Source organism: Phalacrocorax aristotelis, chromosome 1 (assembly GCF_949628215.1).
Source record: "Phalacrocorax aristotelis chromosome 1, bGulAri2.1, whole genome shotgun sequence".
In the NCBI taxonomy this organism is placed as follows: Eukaryota; Metazoa; Chordata; class Aves; order Suliformes; family Phalacrocoracidae; genus Phalacrocorax; species Phalacrocorax aristotelis.
The window spans coordinates 65,968,639-65,992,151 of NC_134276.1; the positions used below are offsets into that span (position 1 = coordinate 65,968,639).

Genomic DNA, 23,513 nt, shown 5'->3' on the forward strand with positions numbered 1-23,513 from the left:
CTACTCTAGAGCTGGAAGATGGCTTTCAGATCCCCATCTGGATCTGCAAGAATTTCAGGTATACGTATGTTCACACTCCAAATTCTTTACGTTCAGGAGGGGTAGGATCAAGGTACCAGTTGCTGTTCATAGGCAGGTAAGGGAAGAGGAACTGGTGTAGCAAAGCTGAGGTAATGTTAGAGAAGAAGAATGGTGTTACAAACCCTGGAAATCTTTGGATGGATGGGTAGAAGTGTGAAGCATCTGTGAAATCTAGCAAATTAATATTTGTCAAACAGGCACATTCTGTTGCCAGCTGAGATTCTTGACTTTTTAGCAGCAGAGTTGAATTATTTTCTGACAGTATTCCCATTGAGAAATTGATCTGCTGTTGTGAATTAGAAAATTTCAGGAATCAGGCCACACTTGAAAAACACTACCTAGAAATTGTTTAAGATTGCCCGGAGGCTGGAACACACTGCCATGAATAAAGCTGATCCTGTTTTCCTAGGTCAACTATGTCAAGGTATAATGCTGGATTTGGTGGTGTGTCTGTTGTTCTACTTGACTCCAGATAAGAAAAGTAGCAAACTGGACATGGAGATGCTTCAGGTTACTTATAAGCCTTAGGTTCTGTTAGTTACTAATGGTTATGATAACTTTATGGCTAATTCTAATGCTCCCAAAGACTTTAAAGTTATGATTTACAAATGAAGCCCATAATCTAGTCCCATTTCTCTCCTGGCAGTCTGTGAAAACAAATATGTATGTTTTCTGTAATGGACTATAATCACTAGCATTTATATTTATACAGTGGCCTTCAAATGCTTTTAGGAAAGCAGGCTCACAAAGGTCTTTTATACCTTCAATGTGTAACGATACTATCCATACAAAATATGCAACTTAATAGGAGTTATTCTAATATTGTACCACTTGGCTAGCGTGGGTATATTTGTAGGGTTTTTTTTGAAGGATGACAAAGGCTATTTAAGAAGATGCACCTGATAGACACCTGAGGAAGGTGTTCTCTGCTCAGTCACTGCAGACTTGGAGCATCCTTTGTCAACATACTTTTTCTGTGCTCATTGTCGATCTAAAACCCTTTCCCTCATCCAGCACCTTGGCTGCTATTAGATGCTGTGTTGAAGTTGAGAGGTGTTCCAGTTCAGATGAATCAAATTCTCCCTGGAGGTTTGATGTGGAACAGCACGTATGCTTTGCTCAACAGTCTTCTCATGGAACTGCCGCTGTATGTGTATTTCCCTTTGACCAAAAATAAGTAGGATTGCATAATCGTTGTCTGCTTTAGTCTGAAAGTAACTGAGAGATTGTAGTTGTGTGCATGTGCCTCTGATGGAGGTAGAGTGTTGGGGGCAAAGCAAACTATTAGGAAAGAGAGTATCAGAGGGATAAAACCCAGGAGAGCAGCTGGGATGCTTGTGTAGGGACAGAAGATACTGCGTTGCTTTTGGGGCTCCTTGAAGCTCAGGTGCTCACTGAATGATTTCATTGTATGTGGGAAAACGTGAGGAGAAGAATGACTTGCCATACTCGTGCAGAGCAGCAATGTTTGTCTGCTGTAACATATCACCTGTGCAAGGGCCCTGGGAGCATCCTTCTCATGGAGGCTTGGCTCCGGTGGCTGGGGGAGCTGGTGCAACCCCTGCCCCACTGTAAAGCTGGGGAGAGGCTCCCAGCAGTGCTGCAGGAGACCACGGCCAGCACTGACCTTGGCCCTTAGGAGCCGCTTTTGGTGTAGCCAGGCCTGTGTCTGGCTGTGGCCTGCTAATCTGCATGAGGGCACCCCACCCTTGGGTGGGCTGATACCCCATCCCCAGGGAGGTGCCTGATGTCTGGGGCTGGGGCTGCCCCAGTGCCTGGGGTGGTGAGATGAGCCCTGCCCTGCCGTCCGCTTGATGCCTCCCAGCCCACAGGGACCCCAGCGGCACCCTGACAGCACCCAATGCTGCCCTTCAAACGAATGTCTCACAAATGGGTGTGCTTCTTGGAGTAGAGACAAATGGAAGAGGGGAGATGTTTTGGAGGGATGTTGTTTTTCTGAGCAAGCAGCTTTCTTCCTTTCTACTCGTCCTATCTTCCCCCACCCCGCACCCCGAAGGAAGAAGAAATAGCTTAGCTGGCAAAAAAGGGATGAGACAAAGGAACGTAGGAAAAAAGACAGTGGAAGGAATGTTTTAATTGAGGAGATGGCGGGGGGCGGGGAGAGCTAAGAAACAGATGTGGCTGGCTTTACTTCAAGCAAGTTTTATGGATTCAAAATTCTTGGCCACTAGCAAAAATGATGCTGGTTAATTACCTTCAAATAGACTGGTAGTGAGTAGGAATGGAGAAATACAACCCTAACCCTCGTCTTCCTAAACAGCCCAAATTGTTTTCCTGCCTGTGTGGGGAAGAAACTGCCAGAGTCTCAGAATTTCAAATCATTTATTACTATAATTTCTCTTTAATCTTGAATTATTGAGCTACTACAGATATATTGAATCTGCTTTAAGCACATGAGTTTTAGAGAAGTAAGCAGAAGTTATGCAGATTTCTCAAATTCTAATATTTACTTCTTTTTCCCCCTCCTACAGACATAGGGCTGGGCAGTGACTCTGTATGCGCACGTCCCTCATCTCATCGGATAAAATCTTTTGATTCTCTGGGATCCCAGTCTTTACACAGTAGAACTTCAAAACTCTTGCAGGGACAGTATCGGAGTTTGGTAAGTTCTAGAAGAAATAAAACATTCTGTGGTGTGATTTTCTTTTTAAAATTTTTTTCTTTTGACAAGATTTATGAGTAAAAAGTAGCGTAGCAAAGTGTTTCTTCTTCCACCTCTGTATTTCAAGCCAGTCGCATTCTATTTTTGCAGCTTTTCTTATGATGTTCCAAAATACATGCAGCTTTCTGTGACCTTCTAATTTTTATTTTTTTTCCTCACTTACAACTTCATGTTGTATGCATGTGCAGTATCTTACTGGATTTATTTCTTATTTTTCAGTATTAGGACTTGCTTTTTCAAAGCCAAAAATCTAATTTTCTCCATGTCTGTGAGTTTAGGGATGATGATGGAAGGATATTCAGACCTCAGCAAAGGTGGTACTTTTAATGTTGGCAGTATTGGTAGTTATTCCTGTTTTCTTTTACGTTTCAAGGTGAATCCTTCAACTAGCCTCCAGGGAACTGAGTGGTGTGGGTAGTTTTACAGTACAGCTGAAATTAGGATGGAGTATTGAAACTAACTGCAATGAAAGGTGCTTTTAGTGACTAAAAGGATTGCAAGGCAGGTTCAGATCCATACTGTAAGTTGCTTTTTCCATGCTTGAAGGAGGCTGTTTTGTCCTATGTGGTGATTGCTATGTGAAATTTAAACACAGTGCTGCGCTTAAGCTTTCTTAGGTGTGGTTTGTGTTTTCTCTTGTAGCAGAGCCCTTGCAAGCTCTTGCCCTAGGCCACTAATTCCAGCTCCCACTCTGCTGTTCACCACCCACTCAATTTTGCTGATGCAACTGTTTGTGGGACTAGCTGTTAGCTGGATTACTGAAGTAATCAGAGTTTTAAGTATTTCTATCACTTTGGTGATCTGAGCAGCTCTGCAGAAAGTTGCAGAGGCAGAGAGAAGTGGAAGGAGGGAAAGAGAGCTAGTGACCACACCTGGGAAATTCTTAGTTTGGTTTTGCTGCTGTAGATCAGTTTGGAACAGTTCTCACCATGTTTTAACTCAGTTTCTTCTACTGCAGGGCCATCCTGGCAGAGTAAAGGGACTGTAGCTGATGTCACTGTGCAATGTTGCAGCTTATTTTGTGGCTTTTTACTGTTTATTAAGGCAAAACTTTTTCACTTGTTGGGCAGTCATGGTGGATGAAAGCACATGATGTACCAAAAGAGGACTAAGGCAGAGGCACTTTTAATTGTCGAACATTGTGACTTGCAGTATCTTGGACTTTGTGCTTGTTTTTGCAGTTGTGTTTGCCTTCATTTTCCTACAGTTTCTCAGTCACTAAAAGTCTGATTCTTAAATTGAGGTGTGATACGATAACATAATTGCTGTGGATATGAATTAAGCTAACGTGTTACATGATCCCAGTGACATTACGCAGTACTTCTCAGCTATATAGGCAACATGTAGGTGAAATTCAGCTACCTGGATAGCTGGCTAGGGTTGCTTACACAGTCATTTTCTCACTAGGTTACTTTTCTAGTAATACAGGTATTGATCCTTACTTATGAGAGTGTTTTAAGCTGCAAACTCTTCATATCCAGAATTAAATTAAACCCAGCTCAGTTCCACCCTCCTCCCTGCCCAGAAAGCTTTAGAAAAGAACTCTCTGATGTAAAGCTTTTTTCTTTGCAGTTGCCAAAGGCAGTTCTGATTTATACTGTATATAAAAATATAATTTGATTTTTTGGGGGGAGTAAGAATAATTCTTATTTTAGTTCTGTTACCCCATTCTGATTTGAAGGGGCTGTAATAAGATGATATACTCCCTAGATTGATACAAATCCATAGATGATAAATGACAGAAATACTGGAAATGGCAAACTGTCCCTTACAAATGCTTAGAGTAAAAACGTGTGGGGAGTGTTGTGTGTGGAGGACACGCTATTTCCATTTTATGGATACTTCTGTTTTGTTCATGAAATAATTGTTTAAATCTCTAATGTTATCTTTTTGTTCTTTGCATTCTCGCTCACTAGGACATGACAGATAACAGCAACCATCAGTTGGTGGTGAGAGCAAAATTTAATTTTCAACAGACAAATGAAGATGAACTTTCTTTTTCAAAAGGAGATATTATTCACGTTACAAGAGTGGAAGAAGGAGGCTGGTGGGAAGGAACTCTAAATGGCAAAACAGGGTGGTTTCCAAGTAACTATGTACGAGAAATAAAATCAAATGGTGAGTTTTGAAGGAGAGCATATTTGCACAAACGCTTGCTTTGGGTAGAGGTTGATAGTTGGTTGATTCATTAAAAATTGTGGTGCTTTTTGTTCAAGCTTGACTGTATTACTGAACTTCATTCACAGCAGTCATTAATGCTCAGGAACTCATGCCCCTCTACCCCAGTTCGCTATATAGAGTGGTCTAGGACTTTTAAATTAACAGCAAGCATGAAGAAAACTCCTGTGTTCTGTTTGCTTGTCTGCGTGTGTCTGTCACAATTGGGCTGCTCGGACTTCCTCAGTCTGAATTCCTAGAATGCTGGATTTTAGCTCTGATGCTGGCATACTTTGAATTGGTGCTTTGGGTTTGAATGAGAGTTTTCCTGCATATCTCTTTGTAAAAAATAAAACCAAAAACCAAATCAAAACAACCCCCCCAAACCCAACAACAAACTACACCAAAAAATATCTAAATATCTCCTGTTACTTAGAAGCAGACCCAGTTCTACCAAAATCTACTCAATGTTAGTGACAGTTTTTGAAAGAAAATGTATTTGTGACTTTTCTTTATTGTTCCATGTTCCTTCAACTTTTGTTTATACAGGCTTCAGTCTTCCTCTGAAGTTTTATTTTTAACTTCATACAGTGAAAGTGCCTCTGTAAGTGTCATCTTCATGACTGAATATCAGAACTAACATTGCTTTTTAATCCAGCAGGACATTGATGTGGGCGACATTTTAGCCTTTTTTCTTTTTTTTTTTTCTTGTCTCTCTTTTTTTTTTTTTTTTTGTCTCTTTCCTGTCTCTGCTTGTTTTCAGAGATTGGGGATAAACCTGGTAGGAGAATATTACCCAGGGTCTCTGAGAGGCTTTACTACTCTTTCCCTTGTCACAGCTCCAACAAAAACACACATCTTCTAGGCCAAGCTAAAATCATTGGCATGGCTTTTGGTTTTTTTTTTAGGCAGGCACACAGATGCGCGATTGCGAACTGAAGTTGTGAGGGTAAAACGCTATTTTTAAACTTATTCTTTCTCCTCCAGTTGCATTCTCTTATTTTCTTCCTTGTTTTGGTATCTGCAGTCTGTTTTTGCAGAATGCTAGAGTCTTAGATCTGTAACTTTGTTGCAATTTTCAACTAGATCCCCTTAGGCATAGGCTCAATGTAAGACTTAGCTCTGATGTTCTTCAGAGATCTCTCAGATGCGGCTTATCCTGAAAAACAATTCCTGAAGCCTGTTTTTTCTTGTCTGTAGTGTTGTAGCAGTCTCTTTCAGCCATGATGGCTATCTTGTCCTGTCCTTATGCATTTATAAAACATTGCTGCTGGGTCTTGTTTGGATTTCAACAGTTTTGATCTCTTCTGACTCCTGAGACTGGAACCTGGGTCAGCGGTTAGGCTCCAGAATGGAAGTAGCTTTTAACAGTGAACACACAAGAACCAAAAGTTGACAGCAGCTGAAATAAAGGTTGTTGGTTCTTTTAAGAATACTTCACTTGGCTGAAGTACCTCTCCTAAATAGGAAAGCGAGTGAGCTGTGGGGCCAAGCTTAGTACCAAGTGCAGTTTGATTCTTGCCAGTCCTTGCCACACTGTCTGATTCCTGGGGGCTGAGATGAACTGCTTCCAGTCCCAGGTTTAACTTTCACTTCTCACCATCAGAAAAGTTTTCTGCTAAGCTGGTCTTTTCCCTTTGCTGTATAGGTGTGTTCCCTGTGCTACAAGGGCTGTTTCTTCTGGCTTCTGTGAGATTTCATTCTTGAGGTGCTCGCTCATATGCTCAGTTGCTTCTGTGGAAGGAAATACGTGCCTGCGCTTTTCTTTTTCTCAGGAAGTTGAGTGCATTGCTTTTGTTTTCTGTGCATTTATTGAATATTACAAAGTTAAAATGACTGACGTGTAGCTCTCTAGCTTTCTCTGTTCTCCTCCTCCTTTTTAAAGACAATTACTGTGTTTGACCTTTTCCAGTACTTTATGGAACTTCAGTTGTCCTCTGTGGTTTCAAACATGGATGTAGCTAGTTCTGTTACTGCCAAATCAGCACAGCAGGTACTGTTTAATTTATCAAAATAGTAGTTTTAACCTGCTTTTATACCTTTGTAGGTATGTGTTTGAATTGTCTGAAGCTCACCTTTTCATAATGAGGATGGGCGGGTGGTAGAATGAAGCATGACATATTAAAAGCTTCTTCATGTCTGTTGTTAACTGTTCTTCCCTACTGAGTTGCAGATCAGCTTTTCCCCCTTGATGTATGTATGCTATGGAATGTTTTGTTGCTACTACCCTTATGTCCATGTTAGTTGTATTTCAACTGGTGACCTGACTTCTGCTAGTTACTTTTGCTTCTTTTTCTGTGTTTGAGGTCACTGCAGTATTTGTGATATTTGATCATGTCAATTTGCATCTACTTTTCATGTTCTTCCTTTGAGATGCCCCTAATTTTTAAAGGACTTGTCTCTCTTGTGAGCCTTTTCCCTTTACATTGTCACTAGTGGGAATCCTTCTTTTACCCATATTTTTAAGTTTACTAAATTCTTCTTACTTGAAGTTCACTGTTCTCATTTTGCTGCTCTCTTTTTCCTTTTCTTGGTTGTTTCCATGACATTTGTTACAAACATTTCTGTTCTTAACTGGTTTCTGCTTTGTGGGTATTGTTTAAGGTGCCAGAGAGAGAGCTTTTCTATAATTCTCGTCCCTTCTGTGTCAAAGCGCATTGCCACTGCGTCCTGGGCTTGGACTTCATTTGTTCCGCTGTCCTCGTTGAAACAGGAATGTAGTGCCATTTACCACAAAGCTCTGAAGTTACATGAATGGGCTCTGGTGGGTGTTCATGAGAAGTTTCATCTAGGTTATATGTATGGGGTGACAGTCTCTGTTGCACTCCTGTGCCCCTGCTCATTTCTGCTAGTCTTCATTAGACTGGCTGACGTTTCTTGAGTTGATAGCCTTTCACTGTCCATTTTTCTTGACTTTCTGGCAACTATATGTACCTCACTTTACGATTTTCCTAATTCAGAAATGCTTTCAGTGCCTTCATGCTTTGAGCATGAGGTTAAAACACAAAAGTGCATTTTTTTTCCTGATGTATTTTAAAGTTAGTTAGCAGAACTTGCTGTCTTGCGCTGTCAAAAATCAAAATGTGTTTTCTGTTATAATGATTTTAAAAACATCAGGGTAGGAGTGTTGAAATACTTGCTCTTGATTAAGGTCTCTTTGTGAACAAAATGTTCATCCTGAACATCTAATTGGTTTTCAAAACACCCTGTAAAATGTTCTGGTATTGACAGTATTACTCCACCCTTGTTTCTTCTCTCAAATGTGGCTGAAAATACTGCAACTAGTTAGAAATTATGTACAGGCAGCATTGTGCATTATCATTTTTGATGCGTTATTTGGAGAGCTCCTGAGAACTGGTGGGTTTGAACAAATAAATCCCTTCAGTCTGCTGGAACCTGACTTGACAAAGCTGTGTATCAGAAGAAAGGGAAAATGTTCTTTATGCATGTGTAGCTTTGTTCTAATTCTCAGAAAATTCATAGGCATCAGATGTTTAGATGAATGGATTTATGTTCTAAATTAAAATCACAGAATGTCAGGGTTTGGAAGGCACCTCTGGAGATCATCTTGTCCAACCCCCCTGCTTCAGCAGGCACACCCAGAGCAGGGGGCACAGGAACGCATCCAGGTGGGTTTTGAATGTCTCAAGGGAAGGAGACTCCACAGCCTCTGTGGGCAGCCTGTGCCACTGCTCTGGCACCCTCACAGGAGAGAAGTTTTTCCTCATGTTCAGGTGGAACTTCCCATGTTCCAGCTTGAGCCCATTGCCCCTTGGCCTGTCATTGGGCACTATTGAAGAGAGCCTAGTCCCATCGTCCTGACACCACCCTTCAGATATTTATAGGTATTGATGAAATGCCCCCGCAGTCTTCTCTTCTCTAGGCTAAACAAACCCAAGTGTCTCAGCCTCTAATGTCAGATAACCATTTTGTAATTTTACCTTGTATGCTTGCTCTGAAGTTAGACATTGAAGGAAAGGAAGAAAGAGCTGCTTAGTAATGGGAACTGCCTTTACTCATGTTGCTTTCTTAAAGACTTCAGTAAAAAAGTAAACCATATTACATATATTGCACAAGGAGAGCATGTTACATGATAAGGTATCTCAGAGTAGCTAAAACATCACAAAGCTGTTCCTGTGTTTACTGCGTTGTAACTTGTTTGCTTAGCTATGCCACAATGATTACTGTTAGCACAGAATGCTAATACATGTATGAGGTGAGCTATGAGTGGTTGTAGGGCAGACACTGAGATTATTGAGCAGAGCACAGCATTTAGTTTTCTTAGGCTGAACAATGACTTTATTTTTGGGGAAGTAAATTGAAATGGAAAATGTTGAATTTTTTAATTTATTTACTTTATTTTGCTTCTGAGTGTGTGTTTTCTTTGTTCCCCTGCCCCAAGGGGGAAAGGAGGATTTGTTTGAAACGGCAGTACTTAGGATCAAACTTAGAAAGAGAAGGAAAAAATGTAGTAGTAGTTTCTTTTCAGGTATAAGCCTACACTGTAAGGATCAAAAAGATAGTACATTTCTCTCTCCCTCCCTCCCTCCTTCCCTGTGTGCATGTTTTCATTTCCCTTTTTAAACTCTGTAACATCTTGCCTTTTCTTTTTTTAATGTTCTTTGATCACTAGTCAGAAAGTACTTTGAAATGAGAGGACTTCATTTTCATCCTGCCATACTGCTACACATGACAGAGGGTAAAAGACTTATACTGTGTAAACCTGTTAGATATTTGACAGTGTGGCCTTGCTGAGTTGGATGGGTTTATTTTTTTTTCTTACATAAAAAGGAGCAGGGAGGGGTGAAGGTGTAGGTGGAGTCCTGTCGCTTACACTGCTGCTTCTGTCTCGCACAGTAGATTTCAGAGACTTAGTTTTGAGTATTCCCTTGTGATTAAGAGAATAGGGGTTAGCCAGAATGGGATGTGCTTGCTTAGCTACTGTCAGATGTTAATCAGATTTTTAAAAAAGCAAAGAAACCCCCATAGTCACTTGCTGGGTTTTATCAAAGTGTAATCCATTTCAATGGCATGAGATTATGCAGAAGGGAATATAGCTTTGAAGAATGACACCTGATGTGTCACAAACTTTTTATTCTAATTCTTCTCAGAAATAAATGTGTCCCAGCCTCTCTTCCGTTACGCTTTCTTGACAGTTATGTTATCAGGCCCAGTGCAAATTACAGTGTTAATGGTATTTCTGGTTAGGTGTTTTAAAAGAAAAAAAAAATCACAGTATGTCTCATGTTCCCACTCTGTGGTACATGAGGGAAGGACAGATACACTTTTGGGTTTGGGGAACAACAACAAAAACCCCACCAAGAATGCTGGCTTTCCTCTCCTCAACCATGTGTGCTTGGAGGGGTGTATTGTTCTCTTCTCAAGTGTCAACTTTTCAGGTTTCAATAGGATAGAGTCTGGGACAAGTGAACGCTACTAGGGAAGAAGCGTTGGTAGGGTTGATGTTGCAGAGTGGAGTTACAGTGATGCCTGAACCAGCTTGAGAGCCAGGAACAAGTTTAGGTGTGCCATCCTGGTGTTGAACTTGAGCTGCTCAGTCTTGAGACACAGAGCTTGCTTGTAGCGCTTCGCTAATAGGGACCATGTAGCTTTTGGTGTCCCGGTTGGCACATCTCTTCTCCCATATGGGATGAAACAGCCCAGATCCTTGCATCTAGATTACACACAATAGCCTAGTAATAGAAACACATGGTGGTGGTCTTGAAGTAAAGTTGAAATGCTTTAGTAAGGTATACCCTGAAGGAGTGCTTGTGGAGTAGCATGAAACAGACTGTTGCATAAAAATGAATATGACATAAACTGGAGACATGACAGAAGAGATATAGGAGAGAATGTGAGAATGACCAGTAATTTGAAGGTGAGTAAAAGAAATACTTGCCTATTAATGAAATAGAATGAAACAAAACATTGGGGAAGGATTAGGTCCTTTTACAGTCACCTAGGTAGATGTAAAGGATGAGATAATTTCATTGTAGACAGTTCATGGGATCTTATCTACTGCTTAGGGAAAGGTTACAGAAGCAGCTGCTTTAAGTTGTTTTGGTTCTACTGAGGAAAAATTATTTGCTAGAAGAATATGTTAAGAAGCCTTTGCCAACCTCCCTCTCCACCCAGAGATGATCTGTTAAGTGAATTCTGTCTGGTTAATCACTAGCCACTAGACACTTCAAAGCATTATCAAGTGTAGCTGGGTGCAACTGAATGTAATGCTTTGATCAGGAAAGAAACTGGTAGTGGTAACTTGTATCTTGGTTTCAGTCACCAGCTGGATACGGTCTCTTCCAGCACTTGAGCATATGCTTGTTCCCTTTGGATTTGACTGTACGTGTTTTCGTTGTGTTTTCAGTGTTAATGTAACAGACTTACGTTGGGACTGGGAGAAAAGTAGGGAGAAGGGAAGAATCTTCCATATGGGAAAGTTGGTGTCTGGCTCAGGTTGCTCTCTTCCGGTGCTTTGGGGAACAGAGCTCACATGTTGCAGTGGGCAAGGTGCTAGGGCTTTGCTAATGTTTTCAAAACCTACAGACTCCGTAAGCTAATGGACCTATAAGACCTTTTTATGTTCCTTCCCAGCATGATGAATGGGGGTGACACCTGCTTGAAACATTTAATGCATTATGCTGGATGTTTGCAAACAAACTCTAATGTTCTTTCATGAAGGATAGTAAATAACACTTTATGCTAAGAAAGTGGTATCTCATGTGCAAGATCAGGATTTTCTTATGTGTAATGCATTGTGCAATAATCTAATTGCAACAAGACTGTTTCTTATTCCTTCTTATGAAGCCAGGCAGTGCTTGGAGGCAGAATACCAGACGTGACAGACAGCTGGACTGATTTGCTGTGTCTAATTCTGTGTTTCTTCAATAGAAATGGCCTTTGCATTTTAAAAGCTGAATGTTGATTATGGCTGTTCAGGCAAAATGATTTGAACATGTGATTCTTTTTTGTGTTCTGTTTTTAAATCTGAATTTGGTTGTTTCTCTCTGATGGGTAACTGAATCGGCTAAACAGCTGGTAATATAAATGACACTATATATTTCAGCTAAAACCTCCCACTTTCTTCAGCAGCTTAGAAGAAGAAAAAGTTAGGGGAAGAGATGTATTTTTACACTATTTAAGATAACAAAGTAGCTGGAAGAAGAGCCAGATTTCTATGACCAGCCAACTTTATCCAGATTCACAAGGGTCAGACATCTGTATTAAAAGATTCAGTGACAAGTATTTACATTTTTCCTTAAATAACTCTGGTTTCTCCTTTCATGCTTTCTGGCATGTGAATAATAAACCTTTAGGTATTTTGTGAACCTGAAAGTCACTATAAATTTTAGGGTAGGTCAAGAGCTTCCACAGAGAACGAAAGCAAACTACCAAGTTTGTGTAAACTACATAATTTTCATCATTCAGTACAAAGAAACAAATTGCAATTGTCCCATAAATGAATAGCATTACATCCAAATATATCAGTGAGTAGCTGTATATACAACATGACTTCAGGTGCTTCTTTCACATTGACTGTTTAATGACAAATCTGCTTGGGTTTATGGTTTTGTTTTGAGGGGTCGGGAGGAGTCCTGTCATTTAGAATTACTTGGCTGTATAGCAGAGCACGTACGTACTGTAGGGCTGGTGGCTGAGAGCATCAGTGTTCTCGTCTGAATGCTGCTGGGGCTGACAGTTTTAGCGCTGTCTGTCGGCTTAAAGCTGAATTGGGGGGGGGGGTGGGCGGGGGATATTATCCAAAAGGACTGTACTGTCATCTCTGAACACGGTAAGGAGAAATGTTTTGCCCATGTTTGGCAGTTGTAAGACCATATTTTATTTTTAGAATAGCTTCTTTGAGGAGAGTTACAGTGCAAAATGGAGAAAATCCCCTCTCAAAGATGCCACATGCATGCTCTGGGGGCCTGAGCTGCTCCTTATGGGCTGCTGGCTGAAGCCTCAGGTCCAGCCACCCTGTCCAGTGCTCTGGGCAGCGGAGAAAAAAGGGTGGCCTGCATCTGTAGTCAGCTCGCCTGAGATTGCAACATCCATGAGGCTGCAACTGGGCAGCCTGAAGAAGCAGTGAATTACCCAGGATACAGTCCAGCAGAGGCTGGTACCACATGGGCTGTTCTGCTTATGGTGGTGTTTCCCTGGTTAGCTTTACTGTCCATGGGAATTGCCCACAGCTGGCCCTTAGCTTGGCTGACTGGGCTTTTCCTGGAAAGGCAGGTCTGTATTTGAGATTTGCATAATTTATTCTTAGTGGCCTGAGGTATCAGGTAAATTAGGGTTAAATTATTCATATAACTTTATTAAAATGTATTTGAATGAGGAGCTTGCTTTTAAAATAAAGGTAAAACTTCCAGTAGGTATGTTTTGATGATGCTCTTTTTTTTGGTGGTGGTTTTTTTTTTTTTTGACTGACATGTTACTGTTTGGATACAAATTACTCAAATGCTTATTTGAAGCTTGCATATTAGACAAGCCTGCTTATTTAAAAAAAACCAAAACCAAACCAAAACACCATAATGGCCCAGTACATTCAGTCTCACAAGCATTCTCAGTTGGTTGTGTGAAAAGTCAAGTGTGACAGGTCAAAAAGAAATGCTGTAAGTCTTAGTTCTGTTTCTCCAGCATGCAGCATGATGCTTTTGATTGTCTCTCCCCTCATCTTTGCTCCTCTGTGATTGATTTAGAAGAGTGGTAGAGGTGGGGCGGGGGACAGGACTTCGGAGTGCGTTTTCTGTGCCTCTCCATTTTGGCAGTCAGCACTCAGATAACTCTGAGGACTGCTGTTTTGATCTTGCGGACTTATGGTGTCCTTCCAGGAGAAGCATGCATTGCTGAGGGGTAGATTCACTATGGGATTATAGGAAGGACTGCATTTCTTGTTATGATGGACTCTGTTCTCAAGTGCTGCATAAGCATTTTTATTTTTTACTTCCTTAACAATAGAAGATGGGTTGTTGTAAAAGATGATTTTCTGGGGTAGGCATTTGGTAAGTCACTTCACTGCTTGTACAGTGTTTTGATTCTCCATTTCAACCAGACTGAGTGTAATATCCCACCTCTGGTATGTTCAGCCTTTGATTGGTCACTTGCTTTTACCGAGTTCATTAAATTGATATCAAAACTTAATCCCACTTCTGTTTGAAAGTGCGTGTAGTGTTTGGAAATGCCTGTTGTTTTCTTTTTTTTTAATTGCAGTCTGAGATAACTCGTTGTTTTTGAAAATGAGCTTTTCCAAAATTATTTTCATTAACTGATTTTCTGGTTCCAGGAAAAAGAACGGGGATTTTCTTACTTGCCTTCATTGAGGCTAGAGTTTCTTTCATTGTGAACGTATGAACATTTTGATTCTTTACCAATAATTTCAAGCACAAGTATGTATGTTCCTCAGTGTAGCGCTATTTTCACTGTATCTTACAAATATTTTAAAGCAGTTTGTTTGACCTCTAGTGTTGAGCTATGAAATTGCACCCCATTGACACAAAAATATCTTACATTTCAGAAAAACCGGTCTCCCCCAAATCAGGTACATTGAAGAGTCCACCTAAAGGCTTTGATACGTCTGCAATTAACAAAAGCTATTACAATGTGGTGAGTGATCTTTTTTCCTCTGTGTGAGCTGTTATGTATAGTAGAAAGTCATTTGACTAAATGCTCTTATCTGCATGGAAAATTTGGCAGTCTTGTCAGAGCCTCAGTGCCAAAACTAGATAGGGGTTTTAGTGAATTCTCATATAAGCAAGATTATTAGTTTAATAGAATATAATAATATGGATTCTTAAGCATGATGCAAAATAATAGTCTAAAGTGAATAACAGGCATTTCTGTAATTTATTATGCTCATTTTATTTGCTTTGCTAGTTAATTTCCCTTTTCTCCCCATCCCCCAAATATGCAATCAGTTTTCCCCAATGTCTATGAGCTAATGAAATTCTGCTGTGTTAAAATGATTAAAAATATTTTTGTCCTTTTTGTTGAACAAGAGATTGAACATTTTGAATGAATTTGCCTCCTTTGTATTCAGGCTTATAAATCAACTCAAATATTAACTTCAAGAGCTTCTCCCTTATGCTGATGGATAGATTTCACAGCAAAAGCGGTATAGCCAGAGTCTCCGTTTAACACACCCCTAGGAATTCTTAGCCTAGTGCTTAGACCTCTTTAGTAGATGCGTGTAGGAAACATACCAAACTCTGTCTTTTAAAGGTAATGTTGTAACCATTTGGAGAATCCTTTATTTACTAACAGTAGATATATTGGGAAGCAAAAAGCATCTTACTGTTTCGGTTAACCACTGCTCCCTGCTGGTGTAAAACCAAAATACAAGGTTTCTTTTGCTTTTCTTTGAAGCAGCTGTCATTGTTTTTTCATTTTATTTGTTAGTTTTCAACAGGGATGATAAAGCCTCGTTTTATGCTTTAATCTTTTGCGGTTGTGGCATGAAGAACAGAGTAGTTTTTCATATAGTCCCCTGACTGAAAACAACGAAGCAACCTCCTGTTCCTCCCCATGGCTTGCCTGGCGCCTCTGTTGGTAGCGGTAATTCCATGGTAAAGGGAGGGCTGCAATTCTTTGGCCATTGTATCCCACACCTGCTAGTCACAGCAGATTGTACATGTGCAGGTGCACCTTCCTTCGAACTGCAGGAAGTAATGATCTTACTGTGGTATGTCCAGCAAAAAAGTAGTGGATAGCTTTTATTTTTGTTTTTCACGATATCTCTTTATAGTCTTTTTTTTCCAAAGTTGCTGAAGTGTGTAGTAGCAAACATGTATTCTCTATTGTTTTGATGTTAAAACCTATGTTTTTCAAGACAAGTAAACTGAAGTGAATACAACGAAGAGAGGGTTTAGTTTCTTCACTAGGTAGAAAACTGCTCTTACTTAAGTTTAAACTATATCTATGTTGGATTTTTAATTAGAATAAATTGGCAGCTCTCTTGAACACTAGTCCTTTAGCATGGGGGCCTGTTTTTATTGTGTGGGTTTTTGTTGTTTTTTTGGTTGTGGGTGGTGTTTGTTTTTTTTAAGTCAGTGGTGAATACGTGCCTCATCTATAATCTTATATTATTATTTCCCTGATAGATCTTAATGAAAAGTAAGAGTTGCAGCTGTTTAATTTGGGCTTAACTAAAACTCCAGTTTGATTGTGTCTGAAATAAATTGAATCTTATGGTTGCATATTTTACTTGGTAAGAGTAATACAGGCCATTTTGGGGGGTGATAGTGTATTTCAGTGAAAATAATAGGAAGTAAATGTTTGAAATAGCTGCCTTAACTATGGTTTTGTGCAAAGTTATAACAGGCCATAAAATTTTTAATTAAAATTAATTAAAATTTAATTAAAAACCTTTAATTAAAAATAAAAAGGTGGAACTGGTGACCATCATACCTACTCTTGGAATTAGGTTATTTTTCGTCTTGCTCATGTACAACTTCTCGGTGCACTTAATTGATGTAGTAAGATTCCCACTGTTTCGATTGCTAGCTATTTAATAACTGTTGATGATATATTGCGGGGGGGCAGAGGTGATCAATTCATAATGATATATATATTGTAAATTAGAACACTGGCCCTAGAGTGCTGTTTGTAAATATGTCTCCAGTGAATTGCATACTTGCCTTGTTTTCACATTTTTCCACAGTGTGGCAAATACCCCCACTTGGGTGTTTTTTTTTTTTCAGATCACCATTTTATTCTTTCTGTTTAAAGAATGAGAGGCTGTGCTGTAGCATGCACTCTGTTTCAGAGAAGTAAGACTTTACTGCTGTGCTTAAAACCTAGTATTTTTCAAGAAAAGCTAGATGCTAACTAGTCTAATCTAAGTACTTCTGATGGCAATGTAAAACAATTATTACTAATAATTATTAAACATGTAATGATTTTTACATGTAGATAAATGGCAATCCCATTCACTGAAGTGAAAGCAGTTGAACCTGTGAGTTGAGGTTTTTATTCTGTCTTAATACATAAGCTGCAGATAGAGGACTTTCCTGTGCTAGAAGTTGTACCATCAGTCTGCACTGATAACAACATTGAGCCTATACTAAGGTAAAAACAGAACAGCTCCAGATAAACCTTTGGCAACTGGTAGTTAAAAGGATGTAGCCTGAGTTGAAGAGTAAGCATTAAAGTCTGTGTTAAAGGCTCTCTTGACAGCCAAGCGTGATTTGAGGCTAGTACTCTGGGACTGCTTGCTATTTTTGACTTGTGGCTGTCTTCCACTGTACAGGCATGTGCTGAGACCCTGTAAACCTCATGATTATTTATTGCTGTTTTTCCTAGGGCAGGATTTGTGCAGGTGCAGGCAGCACCTGTGGGTACATTCGTCAGACTGAGGACAAAATTAAAAGGCAGCTCAGAGGAAGTTCAGAAAGTGCTCAGTAGGAGAGGCTCTGCTGATCTCCCTTTCTGGGAGAAGGGCTGGGATAGGCTAAGGGAAGTTTGCTTAGTGTGAAGAGGAGACTACTTTCACTGGCCTCACCTGTTCTTTACCCCCTTGTAAATATGTGCTTTATTTTTATGGATTCACAGAGATCCATCTGAAGTTCATAACACAAATCACATACCCTCTAGTCTCAGTGTGCTTTATTAGCTGCACCTTGTACCAGGTGTTGCTGAGAAGTCAGAGCACATTTGGTTTATGCATACGTCTTGCCTGGCTTGGGAATGCAGGTTAGCAGAGAATGACTAGCACTACAAGGTCTTGTCCTCCACAAAATGGTACAAGTCTGCAGCAGTGTGTAATATGAACCAGACCTGTGATCAAGGATGAAGTATTTTTCATGTAGAATTAATTTAGTCAATTGTTACTGAAGAAGTGGGCATATTACTGCAGGTTGTTCCCTGAAGACAGAGCAGGTGTTACTGAGTTCTATTTTTACTTGTTAATCCCCTTAGAATTTAAAACTTTGTATCCAAAAGAAAATTAGGTTATCTCATCTTACAGACAATTGCCTTGAGATTAAGTAGCTGTTCTAAAAGCAGGTAAAGAAATGGACAACTTTCTCTGTAGTATGAGTATTTGGATGACCTCATTTTTCATTTAAGTGTTTGAGTGGTAGAAAATAAGCACTCCTTTTGAAGGCCATACTTTTGAAGTTGGGCCAATAGTTTGTGCTTACTGAAGCTTATAAATTTTGAGGACCCTTGAGATACGGTGTACTTGTGTGGTGCTTTACATTGCCCCTCTTGGGCCTGTTTTAAGGGGTTCATCTCTCAGATTCTCATGATCCAGGAAAATTAGACACTGATCACCATTTTGCTGAAGTGCATGATATTTCAGCTGAGTGCCATACTACTCCCATAAATGAGGAGTGTGCTGCAGGATCATGCCCAAGCGTGGCTGTGAAACCTGCCTTTTCTTCCTCTGATATAGAAGGCTATCAGCTTTATGTAGGTCACTTAAAATCCATTTTTGGGTGGTAGTTTTTGCCTTAGGGAGATGACTGGGGTTTTGTGTGACAGAATTGTTAACCATGTTTGAATTTTCCATGCCGTGTAATTGAGAGAGCTTGTGCTGTGTGAGCTCAGTTGTCTGTGCCTGCTATTCATCAGTGTTACAGATTGCAAAAGCTGCCACTTCAATGCTGCTCTTTTGGTACCCAGTCTTATCTGTGCAAATGTTGTGGTGGAGTTGTGGAAACAAGGTCTTCGAGGTTTCATGGGGTCTTGCAGCAGCCAGAACGCACAGAAAGCAGGAAAGGGAAGAAAGGTGATTATTAGAGCATGCGGGAGAGATGTGGTTATGAGGAATGTAAGGGTGCTCTGGTGCCAAAATACTGACTTGCAATGCTGACTACTTATCACTTCAAAGCACAGTCCAAGCATTTAATCCTCGTAGCTTCTCCGTGAGGTAGGTAAGTCAAGATGGAAGCATACGAGATTTCACAGAACTGATGTTTTAGAGCTATATGAGCAAGACTATTCTTTTAAAAAGATATTGAGAGTAAAAGAATGTTGTATGCAGTTGAAACTGTACCTGTAAAAAAAAAAAAAAAAAAAAGATATAATGTGTTTTGGGAGTTGTTTAAACAATGTATATCTAAAGTACTGTGTAATACAACTACTAGAATAACATAAAGCAGTATAAGTGTATCTAATACTCTGCATAGGTTTTGTAACATAGTTTTATTTATACTTGCATGTATTTTGATTTTTCTGGTAACTTACCAGGTTGCTAATTCTAGTTTTTAAGCTTTCTTACTCTTCTTTTTTCTTCCTTTCAGTCTTTTTTTTTTTTTTTTAATCTTCAATCCCATATTCTCAAAGACAAGAAAATCCTCAAATAAAAATCCAAACCAGAACAGAAAAATAATGGAGTTGAGTTCAACATGAAACTACTTTTACTTCAAGCTTTTCAGGCAGCTGTTTATAGCAAAGAATGGAAATGGAAGCGGTAGTGCAGCCTTTCAAGATCTCTAGCGAATTTGTTTATTTTTATCTTTGAATGTCTTTGCTGTTCAGTGCTTTGTCAGGACCCTGTGTTTTGGTCCTTGGCTTTCAGTCTCCTTTTCCCTACTAATGACTGTCTACTGACTTTGGGCCGGGAGATTTTTGTAGGAAAAGCCATATTGGAAAACATTGGTCTTGCATTTAGTTTTGAACCTCAGGGACCCAAAATACTTGTACATTTCCATTTTAACCATTGACTGACTTTGTTTATACACATATAAGAGAATCTGGAGTTTAATTAGTGCTGTGATCAATGGAAATTTTTTTTCTTTCTTTCTTTTTCTGGTCTAAGTGGTCAAAACAACTTAGCTTTTTTTAAAAATTTGTGTGCCCATGTTGTACTTTATGCTGTAGCTTCCTAGCAGTAACCATAACTTTCCCTGTGACATTCTTCTGTCATAGTGTTTAACAGCGAATGGAGACATTTTAATCTTCAGTTCAGGATTCAGATTTCCAACAAAAGAATGAACGCAAAAGTGGTCTCTCTCTCTCCCCCAAATGAATAGAAGCATTCAAGGAATAAGCAGAATCAATGACACCAAAGAAAAGAACAGTGAATTCTTCATTGACATACTGAACTATTTAAAGTTATTTCATCAGGTTTGCATTTAGGAATGAATGGCTTTTTTTATTTCCTAAGAAAGAGTATTGACTACAACAGTGAATAATGCACTCAGAGTCGTTACTATAAATGCTGAAATGAGATATTACTGTAGGCTTGACAACTATGGGATGTAGCAAAATGAGAAGGTTTGTGGTGTGGCTTGTGACCAGTGAATAGCAGAAAGTTTTCAAAGCTCAGCTGTGTTCATTGAACTACATTTAATTCTGATGATTCTCTTGCTAAATCATTAATTTTTGGAGGCAAAAAATAATATGCCTGCTAGAAGCACAGCAGAACTTGATGTGAATATACTGGAAGATATCCTAGAGCAGACTCTCGGGAGATGGCCCAGTGAAATGCTTTCTTGTATGTATTTGGGAGTATTCCAGTTGTTTGACTTCTATTCAGCCAATAAACAAGTGTGTGCTGTATTTCATGAATTCTTGGCTTTGCATCGGAATCTGTTGTAATTTTGTCACGGTAGTGTGTATTATGGCACTCACAGTGGAAGGTTAGGCAGTCCGTTTAAAAAGAATGCAATAATGTTAATCATATTGCTAGGTAGAGATGTCAATTACTTGATATTTATAAATTTGTTAATATTCAGACCTTCTGGGTAGGATAGCACATCTGAATAAGTAAACACTTCGCTAGCAAGTTTAGTTGTAATATATTGTAATTGAGACTGAGAAAATGACATTAATTGTTCACTTCTCTTACAACATCTGTTGTGCTTTACCAACCTCTGGTGATCTTTGACTGTTCTGAAGTACATAGGAGGACTAATTACCCCTAGCTTTGGAAGAACACTCTGTGTAGCTCTTAAATTTTACAGTAAAAGTTTGTGTAGTGAAATTCCTGTTAGCTTACCACTTTTTTGTATATGGCTAAAGGACGGCTCATCGTCTGTGTGTGGTGTTTTTTTTCCAGTGAATTACATAGATGTATAGTATTCAATGCTTTCTTGCTGGTATTTGAATTTTTAATGTAGGAACACTCATTTAAATTTTCCAAGTGCTAAGTAAATTTTAGTATGCTTCAAAACTGGTATTGATTTGAACATTAAGCATCTCTTTAAAAATACCAATTAGCAATTGTCATTTATTGTAGGTGCTACAAAATATATTAGAAACAGAAAATGAATATGCTAAGGAGCTACAAACAATGCTTTCAAACTACCTGCGACCATTACAAGCCAGTGAAAAGTATGTGAGTTTGCTTTGTTTTGTTTTTAAATTAAGCTTGAGATCTCTTGTGTATTGGGGAGGGTTTACATGGTCAAAAATTCAACTTCAATGTCGTAATGTGTATTTTCTTTTGTGGACTGTGAGATTCTTGAGGCAGGGCTTGCTTTTATTCAGTTTGCTTGCTGACTAAAAGAGTCTGGTCCTTGATCTAAGAATCATTAAGCATTTTCTGTTAAGGTTGTAGGTTTTATTAAAGCACAATTAGTCAATAACTGCAAACCTAAACACCTTTTATTCCTTTGGCTCCAGGTTAAACTCAGCAAATACTTCATACTTAATGGGAAACCTGGAAGAAATAAGTTCATTCCAGCAAATGCTTGTACAGTCTTTAGAAGAATGCACCAAGTAAGTACTGTGCATACCAGATACTGTAAAATTCTAACAAGCAAATATTTTTTATTATTTGTGTATGTTGTTTGTGATAATTTTTGTTTCTTTCACTCTAAGTGTAGTTGCTTCAGCAGTACAGTAATAGATGCTTGGATAATGCATTGATTGCTTGTGCAGATAGATATAGGCCCTAGGATGTACTGGCGGAGGTGGGAATTCTTATGTATTTGGAAACAATTTATGAATTTCCATTTTGTGATTGCATACCAGTGGGGAAGTGTTAGAGGAAGTGGTGGTTTTTGTTTTGGAGGCATGAATTTTAAGTCTCTTCTTAAGAGAAAGAGAAAGAATGAAGGCAGCTTATATTGCGATGGAACAGTGGAGGAGGGGGTGACTTGGATGAAGGACACTATATGAGAACACTTGTGCTTAGTATTCTTCTGCCCTGAACAATGGTGGTCATCAAAATGTGCTGGGAGATGCATGCAGGATAAGCAGAAAGAGCAATCTGAATTAAAAGAAAATAGCCTCAGTGCCTGTACTGTACCATACAGGAAGCATGAACCACAGAAAGAAGGGGGTGAAGAAACCTGTCCTCCTTCTACAGGTTAGGCTGAAGTGGTAGCTAGATATTTTACAGCTTGTACCTCAGCACTTTGGGGTGTAAGAAAGAAGATGACCATGTCCCATTTGAATTCTCCTAACAATTTTCCAGTGTTGAAACTCCACTGAAAGTGGAGTTCCTGTTCCAAACATCAGTTGTGTCCTTTTCCTTGCCTGTGTTCTGGTTTTGTCTGATCATGTGGTGAGCTAAGGCAGCTTGCTAATCCAAATTTGCTTCTTTTCTGCCAAGTTAATAATTTGAATTGATACTGACGGCTTAGACAGGTTTCAGTCTGCTGGGAGTACTTGGCTGTGAGGAGGAGTGAATATCTCGGATGGAGGAGAAAATAACTCTTTTGGCAGCAGTGATCTTTAGATCAGCTCAGCCTGTCTTGTTTTGACCTCTTCCTCCTCTTTTTCTCTGAGCTCTTCTGTGTGAAGAGGAAGCTTTGACAAGGTATAAGTTGCGTCTTCACTAGGCAGTAATGTGCGTATGGGTCTGTTGCTGAATTGGGGTCCCATGTCCTCCTACCACCTGGCTTCTCTCCCTGTCTTCTGCCTCTAGGTGACTTGGACTAGAGAGAATGGGAAGGAGGACAGTGCAGTTTAGATGGCTATTCAGCAGTGGAATGGAAACATTCTTGAAATGGCCTTTCTTCCACGCTGTGTTTGAGAAAGAATGATGTTCTTTCTGGCAAGTTAAACTTGATCAGTTAGGTGTCTAAATCCCTGAGAACGGTCATTTGTCCACATACTTAAATGTTTCCTTTCTTTTTTTGTCACTGTGCTTTTTCTCATTATTTTATTACTGTGATTTTTTTTCTGGGAATTGGAAGTTACAGAAATTAAGTACCTTGCACAAACAGACTGTCATCTTTTAAAACTTTTGATTAAGGTGGTCTTAAAACCAAGAGTGGAAGAATGTATGCCTTTAAATAAACATTAATGCTTTAATGTTTTAACTTGGTATGTGGATTGATATTATATCATAGTGTAGCTTATAGCTCCGAAAGCTTATTTAGAATTTCTTTTAAACTCTATTAGAACACCTTCTCCTAATGTCCTTTATTTCTTCTTCCTGGTAAGTGAAATATTTTTCTGTGATATGTTAGGAACATAACGGATGCTAGTAGGTGGGCAGAGGCAGTGATGCCCCAGGGTTACTGAAGGGTTACTGCAAATGTTTTGTGTTGTTTTCTTTTCATAAATATGCTGGTCATGCCAAGTTGTATTTTCAGTTTAATTTTCATCATAGCATATTGACTTGAGCATCCAGCTTCCTCCTGTTTTGAATCTAATCCATCATAATTCCCATTGTGTAGAAGAATGCTTGCCCTGC

At 39.3% G+C, this 23,513-nt stretch overlaps 1 protein-coding gene across 6 annotated transcripts in view; it reads left to right on the plus strand.

Moving 5' to 3' along the window:
• The window catches only part of ARHGEF7 (Rho guanine nucleotide exchange factor 7), a 127,505-nt gene that overhangs the window by 52,645 nt on the left and 51,347 nt on the right, over nt 1-23,513 (plus strand). For 4 of the 6 annotated variants that reach the window (XM_075091117.1, XM_075091078.1, XM_075091107.1 and 1 more), the window contains 5 exons: nt 2,574-2,704; nt 4,681-4,882; nt 14,439-14,527; nt 21,105-21,199; nt 21,491-21,586. In XM_075091117.1, coding sequence (XP_074947218.1) covers nt 2,574-2,704; nt 4,681-4,882; nt 14,439-14,527; nt 21,105-21,199; nt 21,491-21,586 — 613 coding nt within the window. Of the gene's footprint in view, nt 1-1,141; nt 1,229-2,573; nt 2,705-4,680; nt 4,883-14,438; nt 14,528-18,584; nt 18,651-21,104; nt 21,200-21,490; nt 21,587-23,513 lie in introns of those variants that run through there. The other 2 variants (XM_075091098.1, XM_075091127.1) reach the window with 2 other exon arrangements.